Source organism: Oncorhynchus mykiss, chromosome 1 (genome assembly GCF_057628025.1).
Source record: "Oncorhynchus mykiss isolate SJ-2025 chromosome 1, ASM5762802v1, whole genome shotgun sequence".
Taxonomy (NCBI): Eukaryota; Metazoa; Chordata; class Actinopteri; order Salmoniformes; family Salmonidae; genus Oncorhynchus; species Oncorhynchus mykiss.
The window spans coordinates 57,492,168-57,515,046 of record NC_143022.1 but is presented as its reverse complement, the minus strand read 5'-3'; the positions used below and the strand labels follow the sequence as shown (position 1 = coordinate 57,515,046).

The window sequence follows — 22,879 nt, the reverse complement described above, 5'->3', positions numbered from 1 at the left end:
TATAATGAAGATCTGTGAAGTTATTTGGATTTCTACGAATTATCTTTGAAAGTCAGGGTCCTGAAAAAGGGATGTTTATATGGTATATATATTATATAGTTTATATGGTGGGTCAATGAAGGTTGAATAGGAGCCAGGAGTCTTTGGGAGGTGCTGAGTAGAGGAGAGGCAATCACATGATTGCAGTCACTGATTATGGTTGAGAGCTGGTCAGGTCACATTAAGGAAGAAGGAACAGTTTGTTTCCCGCATTACTTAAATTCCTGCCTAGTAACAAAGATGTAATGTTTAGAGAGAAGGAGGAGACCACCCAAATTAAGGTATATATACTACCACTGGTGGACATATGTATTTGTCTTATGCAGCTGTATGACCCAATGGGTGAATGAACTTGGTTTAAGCTTTACTAATCGTCAATAGGTTCATTTAGAACCTAACACATCTTAAGATAGCTAGGGGTGAGGGGGTGAGGTTCAGCAGGCAGGTTTTTAGGGGGCCAGACCTCATTAGTCACAGGATGTCATCTGGAGAGAGAGGGGAGAAAAAGGTCAAGGCGTAGGGTAGTTCTGTGTGAATGAGACCAGTGGACTGGTTATATACACTCAGAAAAGAGAAACCACTCCCCCTCCAATACAGCCACTGATTATCAAAACATGTCATAAATTGGCCTGCCCCTTGATCCTGGTTGATGTGTCAACAACTATCTGCATAATTATGAGCAGTCAGCAGTTCACACAACAAGTAGGTCACTGGGAAGACAGGAAAAAGGACAGTACTAGACCACAACAGATAAAGAAAAATTATACTTATTACTCCTGGAGATATCAGGGGTCCTCTAGCTATATAATGTTTTGTACAGTGCCTTGCGAAAGTATTCGGCCCCCTTGAACTTTGCGACCTTTTGCCACATTTCAGGCTTCAAACATAAAGATATAAAACTGTATTTTTTTGTGAAGAATCAACAACAAGTGGGACACAATCATGAAGTGGAACGACATTTATTGGATATTTCAAACTTTTTTAACAAATCAAAAACTGAAAAATTGGGCGTGCAAAATTATTCAGCCCCTTTACTTTCAGTGCAGCAAACTCTCTCCAGAAGTTCAGTGAGGATCTCTGAATGATCCAATGTTGACCTAAATGACTAATGATGATAAATACAATCCACCTGTGTGTAATCAAGTCTCCGTATAAATGCACCTGCACTGTGATAGTCTCAGAGGTCCGTCAAAAGCGCAGAGAGCATCATGAAGAACAAGGAACACACCAGGCAGGTCCGAGATACTGCTGTGAAGAAGTTTAAAGCCGGATTTGGATACAAAAAGATTTCCCAAGCTTTAAACATCCCAAGGAGCACTGTGCAAGCGATAATATTGAAATGGAAGGAGTATCAGACCACTGCAAATCTACCAAAGACCTGGCCGTCCCTCTAAACTTTCAGCTCATACAAGGAGAAGACTGATCAGAGATGCAGCCAAGAGGCCCATGATCACTCTGGATGAACTGCAGAGATCTACAGCTGAGGTGGGAGACTCTGTCCATAGGACAACAATCAGTCGTATATTGCAAAAATCTGGCCTTTATGGAAGAGTGGCAAGAAGAAAGCCATTTCTTAAAGATATCCATAAAAAGTGTCGGTTAAAGTTTGCCACAAGCCACCTGGGAGACATACCAAACATGCGGAAGAAGGTGCTCTGGTCAGATGAAACCAAAATTGAACTTTTTGGCAACAATGCAAAACGTAATGTTTGGCGTAAAAGCAACACAGCTCATCACCCTGAACACACCATCCCCACTGTCAAACATGGTGGTGGCAGCATCATGGTTTGGGCTTGCTTTTATTCAGCAGGGACAGGGAAGATGGTTAAAATTGTTGGGAAGATGGATGGAGCCAAATACAGGACCATTCTGGAAGAAAACCTGATGGAGTCTGCAAAAGACCTGAGACTGGGACGGAGATTAGTCTTCCAACAAGACAATGATCCTAAACATAAAGCAAAATCTACAATGGAATGGTTAAAAAATAAACATATCAAGGTGTTAGAATGGCCAAGTCAAAGAATCCAAACGAGAATCTGTGGAAAGAACTGAAAACTGCTGTTCACAAATGCTCTCCATCCAACCTCACTGAGCTCGAGCTGTTTTGCAAGGAGGAATGGGAAAAAATGTCAGTCTCTCGATGTGCAAAACTGATAGAGACATACCCCAAGCGACTTACAGCTGTAATCGCAACAAAAGGTGGCGCTACAAAGTATTAACTTAAGGGGGCTGAATAATTTTGCACGCCCAATTTTTCAGTTTTTGATTTGTTAAAAGAGTTTGAAATATCCAATAAATGTCGTTCCACTTCATGATTGTGTCCCACTTGTTGTTGATTCTTCACAAAAAAATACAGTTTTATATCTTTATGTTTGAAGCCTGAAATGTGGCAAAAGGTCGCAAAGTTCAAGGGGGCCGAATACTTTCGCAAGGCACTGTATATTATAGTAAGAATATAATGGAATATAACAGAATAAAATACAAATAATATTTCTCCCACACAGGAACGGGAACCACACAGGAACCGCCAAAAAAGTGATATTTTGAAACAGAACCCAAGCCCATGCTTTTTTTTATCCACGTTTAATCTCTTCCCTGCCCCACTCTACTTTCTTAGGGAGCAGTTGTCTTATCTTCACCAAAATCTATATTTTCAAAAGCATGTGCTTTTTGAGTTGCCTATACGTGATCGTGCAAAATAATCTTGATTTAAGATACATTATTGCATGCTAAATGTTTCAGATCAGTGATAGATGAGCAAACAAATATTTATTACATTTTTTTATTTAACCTTTATTTAACTAGGCAGGTCAGTTAAGAACAAATTCTTATTTAACAATGACGGCCTACTGTGGAAAAGTGGGTTAACTGCCTTGTTCAGGGGCAGAAAGACTGATTTTTACCTTGTCAGCTCAGGGATTCAATCCAGCAACCTTTTGGTTACTGGCCCAACACTCTAACCACTGGCTACTTGCCGCCCCAAAATATATAATATATAAGCTATACCACCTCCACTTATTTGCCCAGCCAGAAACAGATTAACCAAATAGCCTATAAGGATGGAGATTCAGAAGAGCAAAATAATCCACTTATTGAACTACATAACATGGCCAAGTGTTCTAATCAACGAGCCAACTAGAGAAGATGATCATGAGTAGCACTCACCTCAACTTAGCTAACATTTCCCCTGCCTATTTGCAGCCTAACCAATATCCAAACGGAGATACAGTGAAAAAGAAAATATAACATTGATTGATTTATCTAGACGAGTCCCCACACTTGTCTCAAATCAGTGCGATGGCGCTGTCCCAATCAAAATGGTGCTGAAATTATAATCTAATTGACCACATGCGGGTAGGCTATTGCTTCAAATTTATTACAAGGATTGGATGACTTTGGGAGTTTCAGTAAGCAACCATTTCATACATGCCTTCAATTGCATTAGTCTGCTTTATTCCAATATTTTTGTCATTCAGTGAGATTTATTCCCATAGTAATTATTTATGGATCCATCCAGTTGAGGTTAGTAAGTAAGAAAACAGTGCATGCTTAGTGGTGGGTTAAGCGAAGAGATTGGTGAAATGACATGCCCTGCAAAGTCTAGAAATGCCAGGACGATGTTAATAGGGCACTGCCTTACAACCATCAAGTTTAAAAGTGTAGTGGACTCCAATCAAGGATGATCAATGGAAACAGGATGCACCTGAGCTCAATTTCGAGTCCCATAGCAAAGGGGCTGAATAGTTATGTAAATAAGGTATCTGTTTTTTATTTGTAATACATTTGAAAACATTTCTAAAAACCTGATTTTACTTTGTCATTATGGGGTATTGTGTGTAGATTGATGAGGATATTTTTATTTAATCCATTTTAGAATAACTTAACAAAATGTGTAAAAAGTAAAGGGGTCTGAATACTTTACGAATGCACTGTATATCTGTTTAAAATGATATTTAGTTTCCCCGACACAGGAACAAGCCAATCTATCAGAATATATCAAGAAGTACCAGAAATTGCTTTTTGTCTAGACAGAAAAAGTCAGATATTGCAGGATTTGTTTTTACATAGTTACTGTACTTTGCCTTTGTAGGGCAGTATTGTCCAAAAAAATGAATGACTTGCATTAACATGTGATTTTGTATATGCATTTTAGTTTGTTTGGCATTTGGCAATGTGAAACCAGCCGGACCAAAATCCTTTTAAATCTATGTCACAAATAATCTAACTCTTATTCGAAATATAGCAAACAAACTTGTTTGTAGAGCCTTTATCTTAAAATATTATTTCTGAATTGTAAAACAATGGTACTGCTGGGGGCTCTTTTCAAAGATGTTTGCCACAGCCCCAAATCTGTGGTGGCTCGATATCTAAATCATTTCAGGGTAGATAAATCTACCTCTGTGCCAAATTTGGTGTGTTTTTCTCTAAAAAGGCCTTCAGAACTTTAACATTGTATTACCAACAGTGGCCATTGTGTAAGATGCTATGGCCCCCAGGTGCTATATCTGTGGAGGCTCCTAATTTAAGTCTTTTCAGGGTCCAACATTCTCTCTGTGCCAAATTTGGAGCCTTAATCTTAAAAACAGTCCTTCTGAATTGACAAAAAAATGCTGCCACACCCCCAGGGGCCAAGTCTGGAGTGGCTCCAAATCAACATATTTTCAGGGTACATAAATCAAAATGTGGTGCTTTTATCACAGAATGAATGATTGTTTTCCTCAGCTGCCCCACTATAAAACATGCCCTCTTGGCATCCGTTTTTGCCATTTTACTGTACCCATCCTTGAGGTCAGGATTTAAAATGGGAGAGTTTGTGATTTAGGATGCTGCAGACAGCCTTTATGGGGTGATCAGATCACACTGTACTGTGCTAGTCAGGGAATGTATCAGTGAGGTGAAAGCTCCACATCCACATTACCCTGGGTCACTCAGTCGCCCACAAACACCAGCACACACATGCACACACACGCACCAGACGCACAAGCACAGAAGCACACACACCAGGGGAGTTGGGGAATATAACATAACAGTAAAGCCTTTGTTATTAAACCCTGACCTGTCTGGACTTATAAAACAGAAAACTAAAATGAACAGAAAACAGACAAGAGAAAAGCTCTTGTAAACATAGATTTGTAGATTTATTATTTGTAAAGTTGAACACAATAGAAACATCCAGAGGGGTGAACAGGAGCAAACCACACACTCAAATACAGAATAGCATTCCTTTCTTTAGCAGGCTAATCCATTCTCTTCAGAGTACCATTTGCCTCTCAAAAAACCTAAGAAATCGAGGACAATGAAGGCAGTAAGAAGTAGCCTAGCCTAAAGATGCAGTGCATAAATACAAGAGGTTGCAATGGATCACTGTGCAGGAGAAATTCTAGCACCACTAGACCCTCTGGAAGATTCCCTTTTAGCCCAAAGCAGTGCAGAGGACACATGTATGCAGTAAAGTGCATTACACACCTGGAGCAGTGTGTTGTAGTGAACTTCAACATCCGGATCCTCTTCCTTCTTCACCGGGCCATGCATGAAAACACACCAGTTCACATGCAGTAAGTATACTGACACTAGTGACTATCCTTTCCAGCTATCTTGCCGTAAGTATCCTCTATCTTTCCGTAAGCTTCTGCCTCGCAATCCAATGTATCTGTGGAGCCTATAGCCTAGGCTACTCTCTCGGGCTCTAACTTCTGAGTGTGAACCTGTGAGAGGAACTCCCTCTGACCCTAGTCTCCAGCAGACTTTCCCTCTCTCCTGCCCTGCCAGCTCCAGTCATCCAGTCATGGCCTGACCCCACGGACATGCTGGCTCCCAACCACCCACCCACCCTGCTGCTGCTGATGGACCAATTAGAGTCCTCTCCACTACACAGAGTAGTCCCCATAGAAATATAATTAGGCTACTTAATTCCATTGACTTGAATGGGGATGTCCTGTAATTATATTTCTATGGAAGTCCTTCCTGTCTCTTCCTTTCCTTCCACACAAACATGATTTTTTTTTTTTTTTTTATAATATGTTTATTATTTTACAATAAAAAATAAAATAAAAAAGACAGCAATACTAACAATGACATTCATTGTACTGTTGAATGGGATGGCCAATTTAGAGGACAAAACAAAACTTAACTCACACATACACAAAATAAAACAAAATCCTATTAGGAAGGGAAAGCTGTCTCTCCAAAAGGCTCATATTGCAATTTTGGAAACTGGAGACTGTACCTACCTTTGAAATGTGGTTACGGGATTTAGGAAATGTAATACATATGGAAAATACTCGATACAATACCTCCAATAGAAGTCCAATGTTTTACAAAATATGGCAGCCGATACTGGATAAATGGTCTAATCCCGCTTCATAACTGGGTTGACGATCTGCTGCTACTCTGTGCTGTACTCCACTCAATATTTATTTTTGGGTTAACTACACTGCTTGTAATGACTATATGCTGTCTTCCTATACTATAGGAACCCAGTTATGAAGCGGGATTAGACCATTTATCCAGTATCGGCTGCCATATTTTGTAAAACATTGGACTTCTATTGGAGGTATTGTATCGAATCTTTTCCATATGTATTACATTTCCTAAATCCCGTAACCACATTTCAAAGGTAGGTACAGTCTCCAGTTTCCAAAATTGCAATATGAGCCTTTTGGAGAGACAGCTTTCCCTTCGTGATTATTCCCATCAACTGTGCCAAACAGAGCGGTCAATGGGTCTGGGGCTAGAACTCTATCAAAGGCTCTAGATAAATAATCAAAAATGAGAGACCAGTAAACATGTAACTTAGGACATGTCCAGAATAAGTGGGTCAACGTCCCTTCATCCTGCTTGCACCTCTCACACAGTGGTGAGGTGTCCGGGAATATTTTATGCAGTTTTACTTTTGAGTAATGTAACCTGTGTATCACCTTAAACTGTACAAGGTTGTGTCTGGCATTCACTGAACTGTGGTTTATATTCCTGAGAGCTTCTACCCAGTCCTCATCTGAGATTTCTGAGCCAAGTTCTTGTTCCCAAACCCTTTTAATGGTGTCTGTGGATACCTCTATGTGGGCTTGTAGCACATCATACAGTCTAGAGACCGACCCTTTTGAATGGGGTTTGACAAGGATCAAGCTAATGTAGGACTATTTGGCTTCATGCCATACTGTGGGATATGTGTCCTTACGAAATTCCTGATTTGGAGGTATCTGAAAAAATGTGTTGTTGGCATGTTGAACTTTCCCTGTAATTGTTGAAATGAAGCTAACTGACCATCTCACACAAACATGATTGGCGCACCACCGGTACATTGTAGGGAGAGAGCACCACTCAGTGCAGGCAGAGGAGAGCAGAGACAAGAGTCATCTTCAATTATCAGCAATTACAGAGAGACAGTCCAGTCTGATTCAGAGGGCCTGCGGGCTGGGTTGTTGTCCAGGGGAATCACTCAGTATTACTAGTTCAGATGCTCCTCATTGTCAGCTGCTGCCTGTCACAAATCCAGACCGAATTTAAATGACCGTAATTTGTATTGATAGCAGCCTGTGAAAGTGAGTACAGTGAGTTAGCTCCTGGTTGAGAACCTGCTAAGAACCTGCTAAGTAACACCCTATCTGATAATGGCATTATTAAGACATTAGATTAAATAAATACATTAGGGCTAACCCACGCTCATTTGATCTGAGATACATCAGAGACAGGTTCCATCAGTACCTAACTCTCTAGGGGGATGGCTTTGAGGCCATAGGCCTGACATTCTAGTGGCAATGTGTTTAGGAACGCAAGTACGTGCTACTGAGAATAAAATTAAATATAACTTTATTGTCCAAGTGTGGCACCCTGTGTGGTGTGGCCAGGGAGTGCCTGCATTCTCCACCATCTGTGGCACGATCACAGAAGATGGAGACAGAACATACTGTCTGTCTGAAAGGGTCAGAAGACGGGTCAAAATCTGCAAAACCACTTGAGCTGCTTTTAAATACAGGCCTAGTAGTCAGACAAAAACAGAAAACAGGCTAGCTCCAGTCCACAGTGATGCATGCAGCCCAAATATAATACTGGCTTTAAACATAGGCTGACTTTAAACTACATGTACTGAAGTAGAGACAATGGTAAATCGTGAAATAGGGGGTTTCATTTTCAGTTTAGCCTGGAGCGAAGCCTTTGCCCTAGCTGCTAGTCTGTAATTATTGCAAGCATTGTTGGCAGGAGGAGCGTTGTGTGAGGCCTCAGGACAGATTAACGGCACCATTCGCCTCTGTCCCAAATGGGCCCAGTTCAAAAGTAGTTCCCTAGAAAGGGAATAGGGTGGCATTTGAAATGCATAGCCTACTTTATCTTTTGGTATCCTTTCACACATGCCTGGCTAGCTGTACACTGCTCCACACCTAGTGCTGCGGTTGCAGTCAAAGGAAAAATCCACTCAAAAACTATCTTTTTTTTTTTTTTTAAATGGGTATTTTTCCATATACAGTATAGAGACATCCTATGTGTTTTAATCAAATCAACTATATGCACTGAGCTTGTCTGATGCTTTAAGTGCAGTGTTTGTTGAAATTATTAAGACACAAATGAATAGAGGGAGTCCGACTGCAATTGATTTGATTGACAGACTTGCTGCGCTGTGTTAAAAAAGAAATGTGACTAGCACCTGGTGTCTCTCTCCTCCCTTCTACAGAACATTAGTGTTTATAGTGCTCTCCGCATTGCTGAAGCTGCAACATAATTACTGCCATTTCAGACTGAAAAGTTATGTTACCGAAATCCCTCATCTGTTTAGGAAAAACATTCCTTATTTCCTCAACCCTTGCTCTTTTTACATGACACATGTATGCATCACACGTACGTGACCGATAGAGAATGACCTACAGTATAATATATCATAATCACATCATTAAATTGGTTATAACAAACTCTGAACACTAACAGATGACAGCAAGGACAAATAAACTTGAAATGGGGGAATGTTTAGTGGTTGCCCAGGAGGGAAAGGGGAAGTCAGATGTGTGGAATAAATTTGCCAATATGTGGAAAATACTGGAGATCAAATAAAGATCCTCTGTGGAGATGGGAGTAACTTCCAGAAGGACAACCATCTCTGCAGCACTCCGCCAATCAGGCCTTTATAGTAGTGTGGATAGACGGAAGCCTATACTCAGTAAAAGAAACATGACAGCCCGCTTGGAGTTTGCCAAAGTCACTGAAAGGACTTTCAGACCATGAGAAAAAAGATTATCTGGTCTGATGAAACCAAGATTGAACTCTTTGGCCTAAATGCCAAGTGACATGTTTGGAGGAAATCTGGCACCATCCCTACGGTGAAGCATGGTGGTGGCAGCATCATGCTGTGGGGATGTTTTCAGCGGCAGGTACTGGGAGACTAGTCAGGCACCCTCATAGATATCATCCTGACCAACCTGCCCTCTAATACACCTCTGCTGTCTTCAACCAGGATCTCAGCGATCACTGCCTCATTGCCTGCATCCGTAATGGGTCTGCGGTCAAACAATCACTCCTCATCACTGTCAAACACTTCCTAAAACACTTCAGCGAGCAGGCCTTTCTAATAGACCTGGCACGGGAATCCTAAAGGATATTGACCTCATTCCTTCAGTAGAGGATGCTTGGTTATTCTTTAAAATTAATTTCCTCACCATCTTAAATAAGCATGCCCCATTCAAAAAATGTAGAACCAGGAACAGATATAGCCATTGGTTCACTTCAGACCTGACTGCCCTTGACCAGCACAAAAGCATCCTGTGGCGTACTGCATTAGCATTGAATAGCCCCCACGATATGACACTTTTTAGGAACCAATATACACAGGCAGTTAGGAAAGCAAAGGCTAGCTTTTTCAAACAGAAATGTGTATCCTGTAGCACAAACTCCCCAAAATTCTGGGACACTGTAAAGTCCATGGAGAGTAAGAGCACCTCCTCCCAGCTGCCCACTGTACTGAGGCTAGGAAACACTGTCACCACCAATAAATCCACAATAATTGAGAATTTCAATAAGCATTTTTCTACAGCTGGGCTTGCTTTCCACCTGGCTACCCCTAACCCGGGCAACAGCCCTGCACCCCCCACAGCAACTTGCCCAAAACTCCCCCATTTCTCCTTCACCCAAATCCAGATAGAGGATGTTCTGAAAGAGTTGCAAAATCTGGACCCCTACAAATCAGCTGGGCTAGACAATCTGGACCCTCTCTTTCTAAAATGATCCGCCGCAATTGTTGCAACCCCTATTACTAGCCTGTTCAACCTCTCTTTAGTATCGTCTGAGATCGCCAAAGATTGGAAAGCTGCCACGGTCATCCCCCTCTTCAAAGGGGGAGACACTCTAGACCCAAACTGTTACAGACCTATATCTATTCTACCCTGCCTTTCTAAGCTTTTCAAAAGCCAAGTTAACAAACAGATCACCGACCATTTCGTATCCCATCGTACCTTCTCCGCTATGCAATCTGGTTTCCGAGCTGGTCAACGATATCATAACCGCTATTGATAAAATAAAATACTGTGCAGTAGTATTCATCGACCTGGTCAAGGGTTTCGACTCTGTCAATCAACACATTCTTATTGGCAGACTCAACAGCCTTGGTTTCTAAAATGACTGCCTCGCCTGGTTCACCAACTTCTTCTCAGACAGAGTTCAGGGTGTCAAATCAAATGCATATTTTGACTATATTTACACATAAAATGACACTTAAAATCAAAATGATACAAGATATTTAAAAAAAGCCTGTGAATGAATTGGCACACTGGGAACATGTCATTTTTATAAAACGGCCAATAAAATAAGCTAATGTAATTCAAATGTACTTCCCCTAAATATGACCATTTATGTCACATTAATTAAGTTAGTATTCATGTATCACTTCTAAACTGACAAATAAACATAAAATATACCTTTTACAAATACATTAGCATGTTTAATACATTTGTTTCAATTAATAGAGCATATGCTTTGAAAACTGGTCTGTTGGGCAAATATGCAGCTTTGGGAAAATTCTCATATCACTTTTCTCAATTTGTCACATACAATGATTTTGTATGGCTGTTGAAATGTGCAGAACATTAATCAGCTATGCCTGCCCCATATGTAAGGCCCTCTTTGACTTTCTTGACTGTGTCATGGGACCTGCGCTTACACTTGGCACACTCCATTGAAGCAGCATCAGTTCTCACAACTCCTCTCTGATTGCTTTCAGTGTCACCAAAGTGCTGTCAAGCCACAATTTGTTCTTCGCATTTGATATAGCAGCTCCATTAAACGTGGCGTCTGCCATACAGGGCTCTCTGTCAATGCGGCTTTTGCCAACCAAGACAGTTTTGGGGCATCGCGAACATATTACAGAGTTCAGACATTCATATGAATTCTGGGTTCCTCCGTGCTACATTATTTTGAGGAGGTTATCATTTGATATCCTATAATATACATATACCATTTTCTGTGCAACCTCTCTATTAAAAAATGTATGGCCTCCAAGGTTTTATTGACAGGGTGGATCTTCACCATTTTCTATGGCTCGCTTGCACCAGCACCAATGCACACATCTATCCTGTAGTTGGAAGTGAATCCTCTCTTGTGCCAAGTGGCATCGAAGGATACATTAATGTCTATGATGGCATCCTCATCCTCCTTCAGCAACACTGCTATGTCTGGTTCTATATCTGCGTATGCTCTTCTAATTATCTTTGTAGCACTCCCCAGGCTGTAGCCCTCTCTGAATCTCTGCAACTAAAGTGTGGGGGAAAAGTACTTATTATGTCTGTCGACATTAGTCATAACAGCAGGACTAAATATCAGCATGTTACCCTATGTAAATATTAGCATAACAGCATTACTTTATGTAAAGATCATTTCTCAGTAATCACAGTAGTCTACAGCCCTATGACAGTGTAGGCCTATGTGACAGTCTCATTGTATGTATGTATGTATGTTTTCCTATCACTCTGTTTAATTAACTTTGAATACTTTTGCTGGAGCAAGGAAATAAATATTTTTTTATACACATCAAGCCACCTGACAATAATGGGCCACTCTCTCCTTTTATTTGCCTAACATTTATATCAAATGCCACATCTCCCCTGGAGCACTCCTGGAGAAAGTGTAAATACTCCTCCTAAATTCATCACGATCACCTTCAGTCTGCACATTCTATCACGACAGAACTACAGAATCACTGGTTGGTGGGGTGTACGGTGATTTTCAGTCCAGTGTTTAGACACTTAGGGCAAATCAAATCATGTACAAGTTGGTTTATTTGTGACGCGGAATAAAAGCCACTGTTGGCTGTCTGCTGTCTAGTTGATCTCTGCTAGTTGTCATCTTGCTGTTTGAATGAATGCTTACGAGCCTGCTGGTGCCTACCATCGCTCAGTCAGACTGCTCTATCAAATTATAGAATGAATTATAACATAATAACACACAGAAATACGAGACTTAGGTCATTAATATGGTCGAATCCGGAAACTATCATTTCGAAAACAAAACGTTTATTCTTTCAGTGAAATACGGAACCGTTCCGTATTTTATCTAACGGATGGCATCACTAAGTCTAAATATTGCTGTTACATTGCACAACCTTCAATGTTATGTCATAATTATGTACAATTCTGGCAAATTAGTTTGCAATGAGCCAGGTGGCCCAAACTGTTGCATATACCCTGACTCTGCGTGCAATGAGAAAGAGAAGTGACACAATTTCACCTGGTTAATATTGCCTGCTAACCTGGATTTATTTTAGCTAAATATGCAGGTTTAAAAATATATACTTCTGTGTATTGATTTTAAGAAAGGCATTGATGTTAGGGTTAGGTACACGTTGGAGCAACGACAGTCCTTTTTCGCGAACGCGCACCGCATAGATTATATGCAACACAGGACATACTAGATAAACTAGTAAGATCATCAACCATGTGTAGTTATAACCAGTGATTATGATTGATTGATTGATTGTTTTTTATAAGATAAGTTTAATGCATTCGCGTAACAGGCTGGCTCCTCGTGAGGCAGGTGGTTAGAGCGTTGGACAAATTAACCGTAAGGTTGTAAGATTGAATCCCTGAGCTGACAAGGTACAAATCTGTCTTTCTGAAACTGAACAAGGCAGTTAACCCACCGTTCCTAGGCCGTCATTGAACATAAGAATGTGTTATTTACTGACTTGCCTAGTTAAATAAAGTTGTACACTTTTTTTTTTTAAATAAATAAAAAGAAATTGGCGTCCAAATACACAGATTTCCGATTGTTATGAAAACTTGAAATCGGCCCTAATTAATAGGCCATTCGGATTAATTGGTCGACTTCTAATTGCCATGCTGGAGGGTCAGGTCAGGATGAGCCTGCAGGAAGGGTACCACATGAGGGAGGAGGATGTCTTCCCTGTAACGCACAGCATTGAGATTGCCTGCAATGACAACAAGCTCAGTCCAATGATACTATGACACAACGCCCAGACCATGTTTGATCCTCCACCTCCCGCTCCAGAGTACAGGCCTCGGTGTAACGCTCATTCTGTCGATGATAAACGCGAATCCGACCATCACCCCTGGTGAGACAAGTGAAGATTTTTGCCAGTCCTGTCTGATCCAGCGACGGTGGGTTTGTGTCCATAGGTGACGTTGTTGCGGTGATGTCTGGTGAGGACCTGCCTTTACAACAGACCTACAAGCCCTCAGTTCAGCCTCTCTCAGCTTATTGCAGACAGTCTGAGCACTGATGGAGGGATTGTGCGTTCCTGGTGTAACTCGGGTAGTTGTTGTTGCCATCCTGTACCTGTCCTGCAGGTGTGATGTTTGTATGTACCAATCCTGTGCAGGTGCTGTTACATGTGGCTGCCACTGCGAGGACGATCAGCTGTCCATCCTGCTTCCCTGTAGCGCTGTCTTAGGCGTCTCACATTGCAATTTATTGCCCTGGCCACATCTGCACTCCTCATGCCTCCTTGCAGCATGCCTAAGGCACGTTCACGCAGATGAGCAGTGACCCTGGGCATCTTTCTTTTGGTGTTTTTCAGAGGCATAAGAAATGCCTCTCCAGTGTCCTAAGTTTTCAAAAATGTGACCTTAATTGCCTTGACGTCTTAACAGCCATTCCACAGGTGCATGTTCATTAATTGTTTATGGTTCATTGAACAAGCATGGGAAACAATGTTGAAACCTTTTACAATGAGGATCTGTGAAGTTATTTGAATTTTTACGAAGTATCTTTGAAAGACAGGGTCCTGAAAAAGAGTTTACATTATTGCCAATATACTTGTACATTTTATGAAAGTATGGAAGTTGTATGCAAAATATCCCAAAATATGAATATTGACAGATGGATGCAATATCTAAAAATGTTCCTGTGATGCCTGGGCTTAAGCTCTGAAGACTGAGCTGCCTCATGCTAGCCATGTGAAAAACAACAACATAGGACATGTTCTTAATGTTTTGGTATTTAGCCATGTTTTATCGATTCCAGGGCTGTAGCTAGTGAATTTCTGGTAGTCGTCACTTGAAAGGAAAAACATCCATCACAAATTCACCCTTGCCATAGCGCTGCCTCTCGCCCCAAGCGCTTCCTCAGTGAACGGTCCTTGCTATTCAGGATCCTTGGGACATCCCTACACCATTGACATTTAAAATGGTTAAGGTAAGTGTTAAGGTTAGGGTTTAGAGTAGGGACATCCCAAGGTTTGACAGAGCTAGTTGGTTGGTTTTGTAGTTTTCTATTCAATGCCATTACAGTAGCCATTGACTTAGGACTCCATTTGCAGTTCCTATGCCTTCCACTAGATGTCAACAGTCTTTAGAAATTGTTTCAGGCTTGTATTCTTATATATGAGGGAGTAAGACCAGTCTGAACGAGTGGACCTTTTATATTGACGACGTTATCGTCCTATTGAAATATTATAGATCATTTAGGATAAAAAACAACCTGAGGATTGAATATAAACATCGTTTGACATGTTTCTATGAACTTTACGGATACAATTAGGATTTTTGTCTGATTGTTTTGACTGAGTTTGAGCCTGTGGATTACTGAAGAAAACGCGCTAACAAAACAGAGGTTTTTGGATACAAAGAGACTTCATCGAACAAAAGGAACATTTATTGAGTAAATTAATGTCTTCTGATTGCCACCATATGAAGATCAAAGGTAAGGGATTAAATTGATCTCTATTTCTGAGTTTTTTAAAGCTTCTGCTTGGCTGGTTACTGTTTGTAATAATTTGTCAACTGGGCTATGTTCTGGGCTAGGTATGTTCTGGGCTAGGTATGCTTTCGCCAAAAAGCATTTTATAAATATGACACTGTGGTTGGTTTAACAAGAAGTTAGGTTTAAAGATGATGTAAAATATGTTTTGTTTTCTGAATTTTTATAATGAGCATTTCTGTAATTAAATTTGGCGCTCTGCAACCTCACTGGATGTTGGCCAGATGGGACACTAGCGTCCCACATACTCTAGAGAGGTTAATGGCTGTAACGTTAACGTTACCACAGAGTTTAACATTCTTAGCACAGGACTTGCTTTACATTTGGGCATAGCATCCACTGTGTCACGACACCCAACCATGAATATTCACATAAACATATATGTGACTCGTTTCAGGAAACGATGCATATGTTGCACATCACTACTTCACAGGAGAGCCATTTGAACGTAAACCTTGGCAGAAATGCCTTCTGGAACATGTGAACATTCATGTGCCTTAATAACAAACTGGTATGCCATATGCAAATATGAGCAAAATTGTTAAATTACGAGCCTAGTTGGTTTTGCCACAGAAAAAGCCAGCAACCTTCCCACTAGCCATTATTTGCTAAGATAATGAGTGGGCTGGACATGCTGAGAGATGAGTTCAGATTGGTCTGCCATGTAGCACGCTTCTGTCTATAACATGATAACATGATTTTTTGAAAGATTTCACGTAGTATAACTGTTGCTCTCCACTTTCTGGAGGACCGAGTTTTGAAATCAGTGGATTTAGAGTGTGAAAGCTAAGGAGATGGAAAAAAATCTGCCGTTTGATTGCAAATATGCAGATGGAGTCGAAAAGAAAACACACAGATATAAAAAACCTGTCTCCGGATTACATCTTCAAATTAAGGGAAAACATGGCATCCGTGACAGAGAGAGAGAAGCGTCCATCCATGTGTATGGGTAAAATAGTCTAGCTAGCTACATTTTCAGATATTACACATTTCTCATTTAGTCAGAAAGTATTTTCATTTCAAATTAAAATGTACTGCTAGCTAGCAAGCTAACATTAGCTGGCTGGCTCGCTACCTAATGTTATGTGTATGATCTGTAAAGTTATATTATTTGTATCTCAGAGCCATTTGCATTGCTAGTTATAGCCTAATGTTAGCTATCTACCATTGAACCTGCTTGGTTAGCAACCTGCAGATTCATGCATGGTAGTAACGTTATTAGTTGGGATTATGGTTAATTGTTTAGCTAGCTAACTACATGTCGAAACAAAAGACTCTGCTATGCAAGTAACCATTTTAATAAAATGTTCATGATGTCACTGCAGCAACTGTCAATAGACGTAGCTGGTAAATTCTCTCTGGCTATCTACTCCGATTTCAGAGCACTCTCGTCTGAGTGTGCCAGAGTGCAGAATAATTGACACATATATGAACGCTCAACACCCTTTGAATATGGCCGGTGTCAGTAAACGTGGCAATTTTTTTTAAATTAAATCGTTGCCAGCAGCACAGTTGCAGTCACCAATGCTCTGGATAACATAGAAAACACTCAGTTAGTTCACAGTGGTTCACTCTCCTCTCCGACTGGTGTAGTTCTGTTGGGTGATAGTGTTTAGTCTTGCTGTAGCGTGCCAAGGCAATGTAGATTATAGCCATGTAACGTGAGCCTTATTCAAGATAAATAATTAAATATAGAAAAAACGTAATATTCTATGAAGAACGTATTATTTTCAGAGCGTTTTCTCTGCATCTTATATCACTCCTTTTTGGTGGATTAAATGCGATATAAATAGCCTACATCAGTAAAAGGCTAATATCAGCCAATAATATCCGTCAACCGCTAAATCAGTCAGACTCTGGGGCGGCAGGGTAGCCTGGTGGTTCGAGCGTTGGACTAGTAACCGTGGAGGTTGCAAGTTCAAACCCCTGAGCTGACAAGTTACAAATATGTCGTTCTGCCCCTGAACAGGCAGTTAACCCACTGTTCCCAGGCCGTCAATGAAAATAAGAATTGAAAATAAGAATTTGTTCTTAACTGACTTGCCTAGTTAAATACATTTTTTTTTTAAACGATAAATCAGTCGGGCTCTAATAGCAATTTATGATTCAAATAGTCATCGGGTTTCCAACTCTATATTTACAAAAACAAGTCATGGCCAAAAAGAAGGACAAGGTCATGTAGTACACTCCTTCATATTAAAGCTATTTTTAACTATTTTAAGGAAAACTTATGATGACACATCTGGCTAAATACACACACACACACACACACACATGACCATGAGGAACTAGTTTCGCGACTATTGCCTCAAATGAAAACAGAGATTTGATGATCAACCAATCACATGTTGCTGACTGGCTGGGCAGGGAGATGGGGGGAGAGAGAGAGAGAGAGAGAGAGAGAGAGACAGCACTAGAACAGTCTGTAGCAGTCGGCCTCACTCTACTAGAATCTGAAGTCAAATGTCTACTGTTTGCTGATGATCTGGTGCTTCTGTCACCAACCAAGGAGGGTCTACTGCAGCACCTAGATCTTCTGCACAGATTCTGCCAGACCTGGGCCCCGACACTAAATCTCAGTAAGACCGAAATAATGGTGTTCCAAAAAAGGTCCAGTCGCCAGGACCACAAATACAAATTCCATCTAGAAACCGTTGCCATGGCTCACACAAAACACTATACATACCTTGGCCTAAACATCAGCGCCACAGGTAACTTCCACAAAGGTGTGAACTATCTGAGAGACAAGGCAAGAAGAGCCTTCTATGCCATCAAAAGGAACACAAAATTCGACATACCACATAGGATCTGGCAAAAAAAATACTTGAATCAGTTATATAACCCTTTATAGTTGTGAGGTCTGGGGTCCGTTCACCAACCAAGAATTCACAAAATGGGACAAACACCAAATTGAGACACTGCATGCAGAATCCTGAAAAAATATCCTCTGTTTACAATGTAAAACACCAAATAATGCATGCAGAGCAGAATTAGGCCGATACCCGCTAATTATCCAAATTCAGAAAAGAGCTGTTAAGTTCTACAACCACCGAAAAGGAAGCAACTCCCAAACCTTCCATAATAAAGATCTTAAGAGAGATGAACCTGGAGAAGAGTCCCCGAAGCAAGCTGGTCCTGGTGCTCTGTTCACAAACAGACCACACAGAACCCCAGGACAACAACAAAATTAGACCCAACCAAATCATGAGAAAACAAAAAGATAATTAATTGACACATTGGAAAGAATTCACAAAAAACAGAGCAAATAATGCTATTTGGCCCTAAACAGAGAGTACTCAGTGGTAGAATACCTGACCACTGTGAATGACCCAAACGTAAGGAAATCTTTGACTATGTACAGATTCAGTGAGCATAGCCTTGTTATTGAGAAATGCTGCCGTATGTGCACACTGCCCACAAAATGAGGTGAAAATTGAGCTGCACTTCTGAATCTCCTGCCAAATGTATGATCATATTAGAGACACATATTTCCCTCAGATTACACAGATCCACAATGAGTTTTATTTTTTTAGGTTTGATAAACTCCCATATCTACTGGGGGAAATACCACAGTGTGCCATCACAGAAGCAAGATTTGTGACGTGCTGCCACAAGAAAAGGACAACCAGTGAAGAACAAACACCATTGTAAATACAACCCATATTTATGTTTATTTATGTTCTATTTTGTACTTTAACCATTTTCACATTACTACAACCCTGTACAGTCGTAGCCAAAAGTTTTGAGAATAACACAAATATTAATTTTCACAAAATCTGCTGCCTTAGTTTGTATGATGGCAATTTGCATATACTCCAGAATGTTATGAAGAGTGATCAGATGAATTGTAATTAATTGCAAAGTCCTTGAAATCATTGTTCTTCCTCTGTCAATCATGGTTAACTTACAAGAAACACATGCCTTCATCATTGCTTTGCACAAAAAGGGCTTCACAGCTCACCTAAATCAACCATTTATCGGATCATCAAGAACTTCAAGGAGAGCGGTTCAATCATTGTGAAGAAAGCTTCAGGGCGCCCAAGAAAGTCCAGCAAGCGCCAGGACCGTCACCTAAAGTTGATTCAGCTGTGGGATCGGGGCACCACCAGTACAGAGCTTGCTCAGGAATGGCAGCAGGCAGGTGTGAGTGCATCTGCACGCACAGAGTTTTGGAGGATGGCATGGTGTCAAGAAGGGCAGCAAAGAATCCACTTCTCTCCAGGGAAAACTTCAGGAACAGACTGATTTCTGCAAAAGGTACAGGGATTGGACTGCTGAGGACTGGGGTATTTTCTCTGATGAATCCCCTTTCCGATTGTTCGGGGCATCCGTATAAAGGCTTGTCCGGAGAAGACAAGGTGAGCGCTACCATCAGTCCTGTGTCGTGCCAACAGTAAAGCATCCTGAGACTATTCATGTGTGGGGTTGCTTCTCAGCCAAGGGAGTTGGCTCACTCACAATTTTGCCTAAGAATACAGCCATGAATAAAGAATGATACCAACACATCCTCCGAGAGCAACTTCTCCCAACCATCCAGGAACAGTTTGGTGACAAACAATGCATTTTCCAGCATGATGGAGAACCTTGACATAAGGCAAAGGTGATAACTAAGTTGCTCGGGGAACAAAACATCGATATTTTGGGTCCATGGCCAGAAAACTCCCCAGACCTTAATCCCATTGAGAATAATGTGGTAAATTTTTAAAGAGGACAAACAAAAACCCACAAATTTGGACAAACTCCAAGCATTGATTATGCAAGAATGGGCTGCCATCAGTCAGGATGTGGCCCAGTAGTTAATTGACAGCATGCCAGGGCGGATTGCAGAGGTCTTGAAAAAGAAGGGTCAACACTGCAAATATTGACTCTTTGCATCAACTTCATGTAATTTTCAATAAATGCCTTTGACACTTATGAAACGCTTGTAATTATACTTCAGTATCTGACAAAATTATCTAAAGACACTGAAGCAGCAAACTTTGTGAAAATGTATATTTGTATCATTCTCAAAACTTTTTGCCACAACTGACATTTGAAATGTCTTTTTTATTTTTGAACTTCTGTGAGTGTCATGTTTACTGTTGATTTTTATTGTTTATTTCACTTTTGTTTATTATCTATTTCACTTGCTTTGGCAATGGTAACATATGTTTCCCATGCCAATAAAGCCCCTTGAATTGAATTGACAGAGGGTGCAGCCATACTATTAGAGAAGTCCTTTTCAGGTCATTGATCTGAGGCATAGATAGAGAGTGGGTGGGAAACTAATGCTGCAATTATGGCCAAATTGACAGTAAATAACAGACAACTTCCTGCTTTTCACAGAGAAAAACAAAATAAATCATGATTAGGTCATAAAGCTTTGGAATGCAGTCTGGAAAAACTCACTTTTCCCTGTATTCCAAGAGCTCTTGAAAACATATGCTCTATCCATCAATACACTGTAGGTCGAACATTTTGAAAATGGCACAGCAATAACAGCTTTGCTAATTTGCATTTGAGACACAATAATGACATCCCCATGTAATAAAATACAAACAAAATGTAGAAGCAACAGTCACAGCCATTCATTCACCAATGAACTAAACACATTTTGCAACTGACATCAAGAGTTGAACAACATTCAACAAACACATCGACAAAACATAATGCATACTCTACGCAAACAAAGATAACAGGTTTTCAAACCTGCAGAGGTCTGGAGTGTTTTCTTATATTCGCCTTTAGACAGAGAGAAAACATCGTTTTTTTTTTTGTTTTTTTTTTGGGGGGGGGGGGGTACTTTACTTTACTATTTGTATTTTTAACAACTTCTACTTCACCACATTCCTAGAAAAAATAATGTACTTTTTACTCCATACATTTTCCATGATACCCACAAGTAATCGTTACAGTTTGAATACAGGACAGAAAATGATCCAATTCACACACTTATCAAGAGAACATCCCTGGTCATCCCTTCCCCCTCTGATCCGGCGGACTAACTAAACACAAATGCTTAATTTGTAAATTATGTCTGTGTTGGAGTGTGCCCCTGGCGATCCGTAAATAAAAAATAATAATATAAATGCCTTAATATAAGGCATCTGAAATGACTAATACTTTAACTTTTACGTTCGATACTCACGTTTATCTATAACCAAATACTTTTAAACTTTCACTCAAATAGTATTTTACTGGGTGACCTTCACTTTTACGTGAGTCATTTTCTATTAAGGTATCTTTACTTTAATCAAGTATGACAATTTGATACTTTTTTCCACCACTGCCAATGCGTGAAAATGACAACTTCAAAATCGCTATTACATAATGAACTAGCATCTTACGTCTATCACACACACAATTACGCTAATGTGCTATTCCTATCGAATGCAAACACAAACAGCGCCATAAATAGCCAAATCAGCATTGCAAAATTACACATCTACTTACAATGAAAAGCTTCCACAAAAAATCCAGACAGGTGGTGCAATAATATCTTCGGTCAGTGGGTAATCTATTAGCGAAGAGGAATCTTCTAAACCCTTATCCAGATGCGGAGCAGAACAACGGAACATCAGTTGTTGGTCGACAGGAGAGAAACAGCAGTGTAGAAGAGTTCAAGGAAAAAATATAACAAGTGGAAAGATAGTTCGTTGCTATGAAGCGTCTCCTGTGAAGAGCACTACGATGGCACAAAGCTCGCGAGGAAGTAAAGCGACACAGCTGTCAAGATGCCTGGAGCCTTGCTTCCTGCCCACGTACCATGTGGTGTGGTTGCAGCCTGGAGTAAAAATGCTGCTGAAACCTGAGAGGTGTGACGTCATGCTCCAGCTCCAGTCTGAGCTCTATTCAAACCAAAGTGGCCAGCGCTCTCTCAGCACAAATCCAAACAAAGGGAAAACAGAGAGGAGTCAAAGAAAACAGTTACAACAGCATTTACTATCTCTGTGTGTCAGGAGCCAGTGAGGGGATGCACAACCTGCATTGAGATAATCACCCTCCTATTCTCTTTAGAATTAAAGCGCACTCTTCTGTATGTCAGTTGCTCCCAGTGGCTCGTGGTCAAACCAGGGTGAGTTAAACATTTTTTTTACTTTATTTAACTAGGCAAGTCAGTTAAGAGCACGTTCTTATTTACAATGAAAGCCTAGGAATAGTGGGTTAACTGCCTTCTTCGGGGGCAGAACGACAGATTTTTACCTTGTCAACTCTTTAATCTAGCAACCTTTTGGTTACTGACCCAACACTCTAACCACTAGGCTACCTAGCGCCCTGATTGAGAGGAAGGTGTTACTAGAATGTTAATAGAACAGAAAGATAGATGTGTTAAAAGAACTAGAATTTAAATCAGGAAAAGGGAGTTCTGATGAAAAAATATGCTCACAGCAATATTAGCAGGAAGGAGCCTCAATAATGACAAACTCCATAGCTGTGCTATCACCCCAACAAGTGAGTATAGAGGTTCAACTATCTAACATAATAGTGTGACTCTTTTTGCATTGACATGAAATAGGTATAAACTATACTGAAAAAAATTTAAACGGAACATGTAAAGTGTTGGTCCCATGTTTCATGGGCTTAAATAAAAGATCCCAGAAATGTTCCATATGCACAAAAAGCATATTTCATTCACATTTTGTGCAGAAATGTGTTTACAACCCTTTTA

At 40.4% G+C, this 22,879-nt stretch overlaps 1 protein-coding gene across 1 annotated transcript in view; it reads right to left on the bottom strand.

The window, feature by feature from the left end:
* The window catches only part of LOC110532459 (pleckstrin homology domain-containing family A member 5), a 109,728-nt gene extending 87,551 nt beyond the window's left edge, over positions 1-22,177 (bottom strand). The window contains 1 exon segment of the mRNA XM_090184439.1: positions 21,664-22,177. Within this exon segment, the coding sequence (XP_090040565.1) occupies positions 21,664-21,788 (125 nt within the window). The 5' untranslated portion in view covers positions 21,789-22,177.
* Positions 22,178-22,879: the final 702 nt, after the last annotated feature.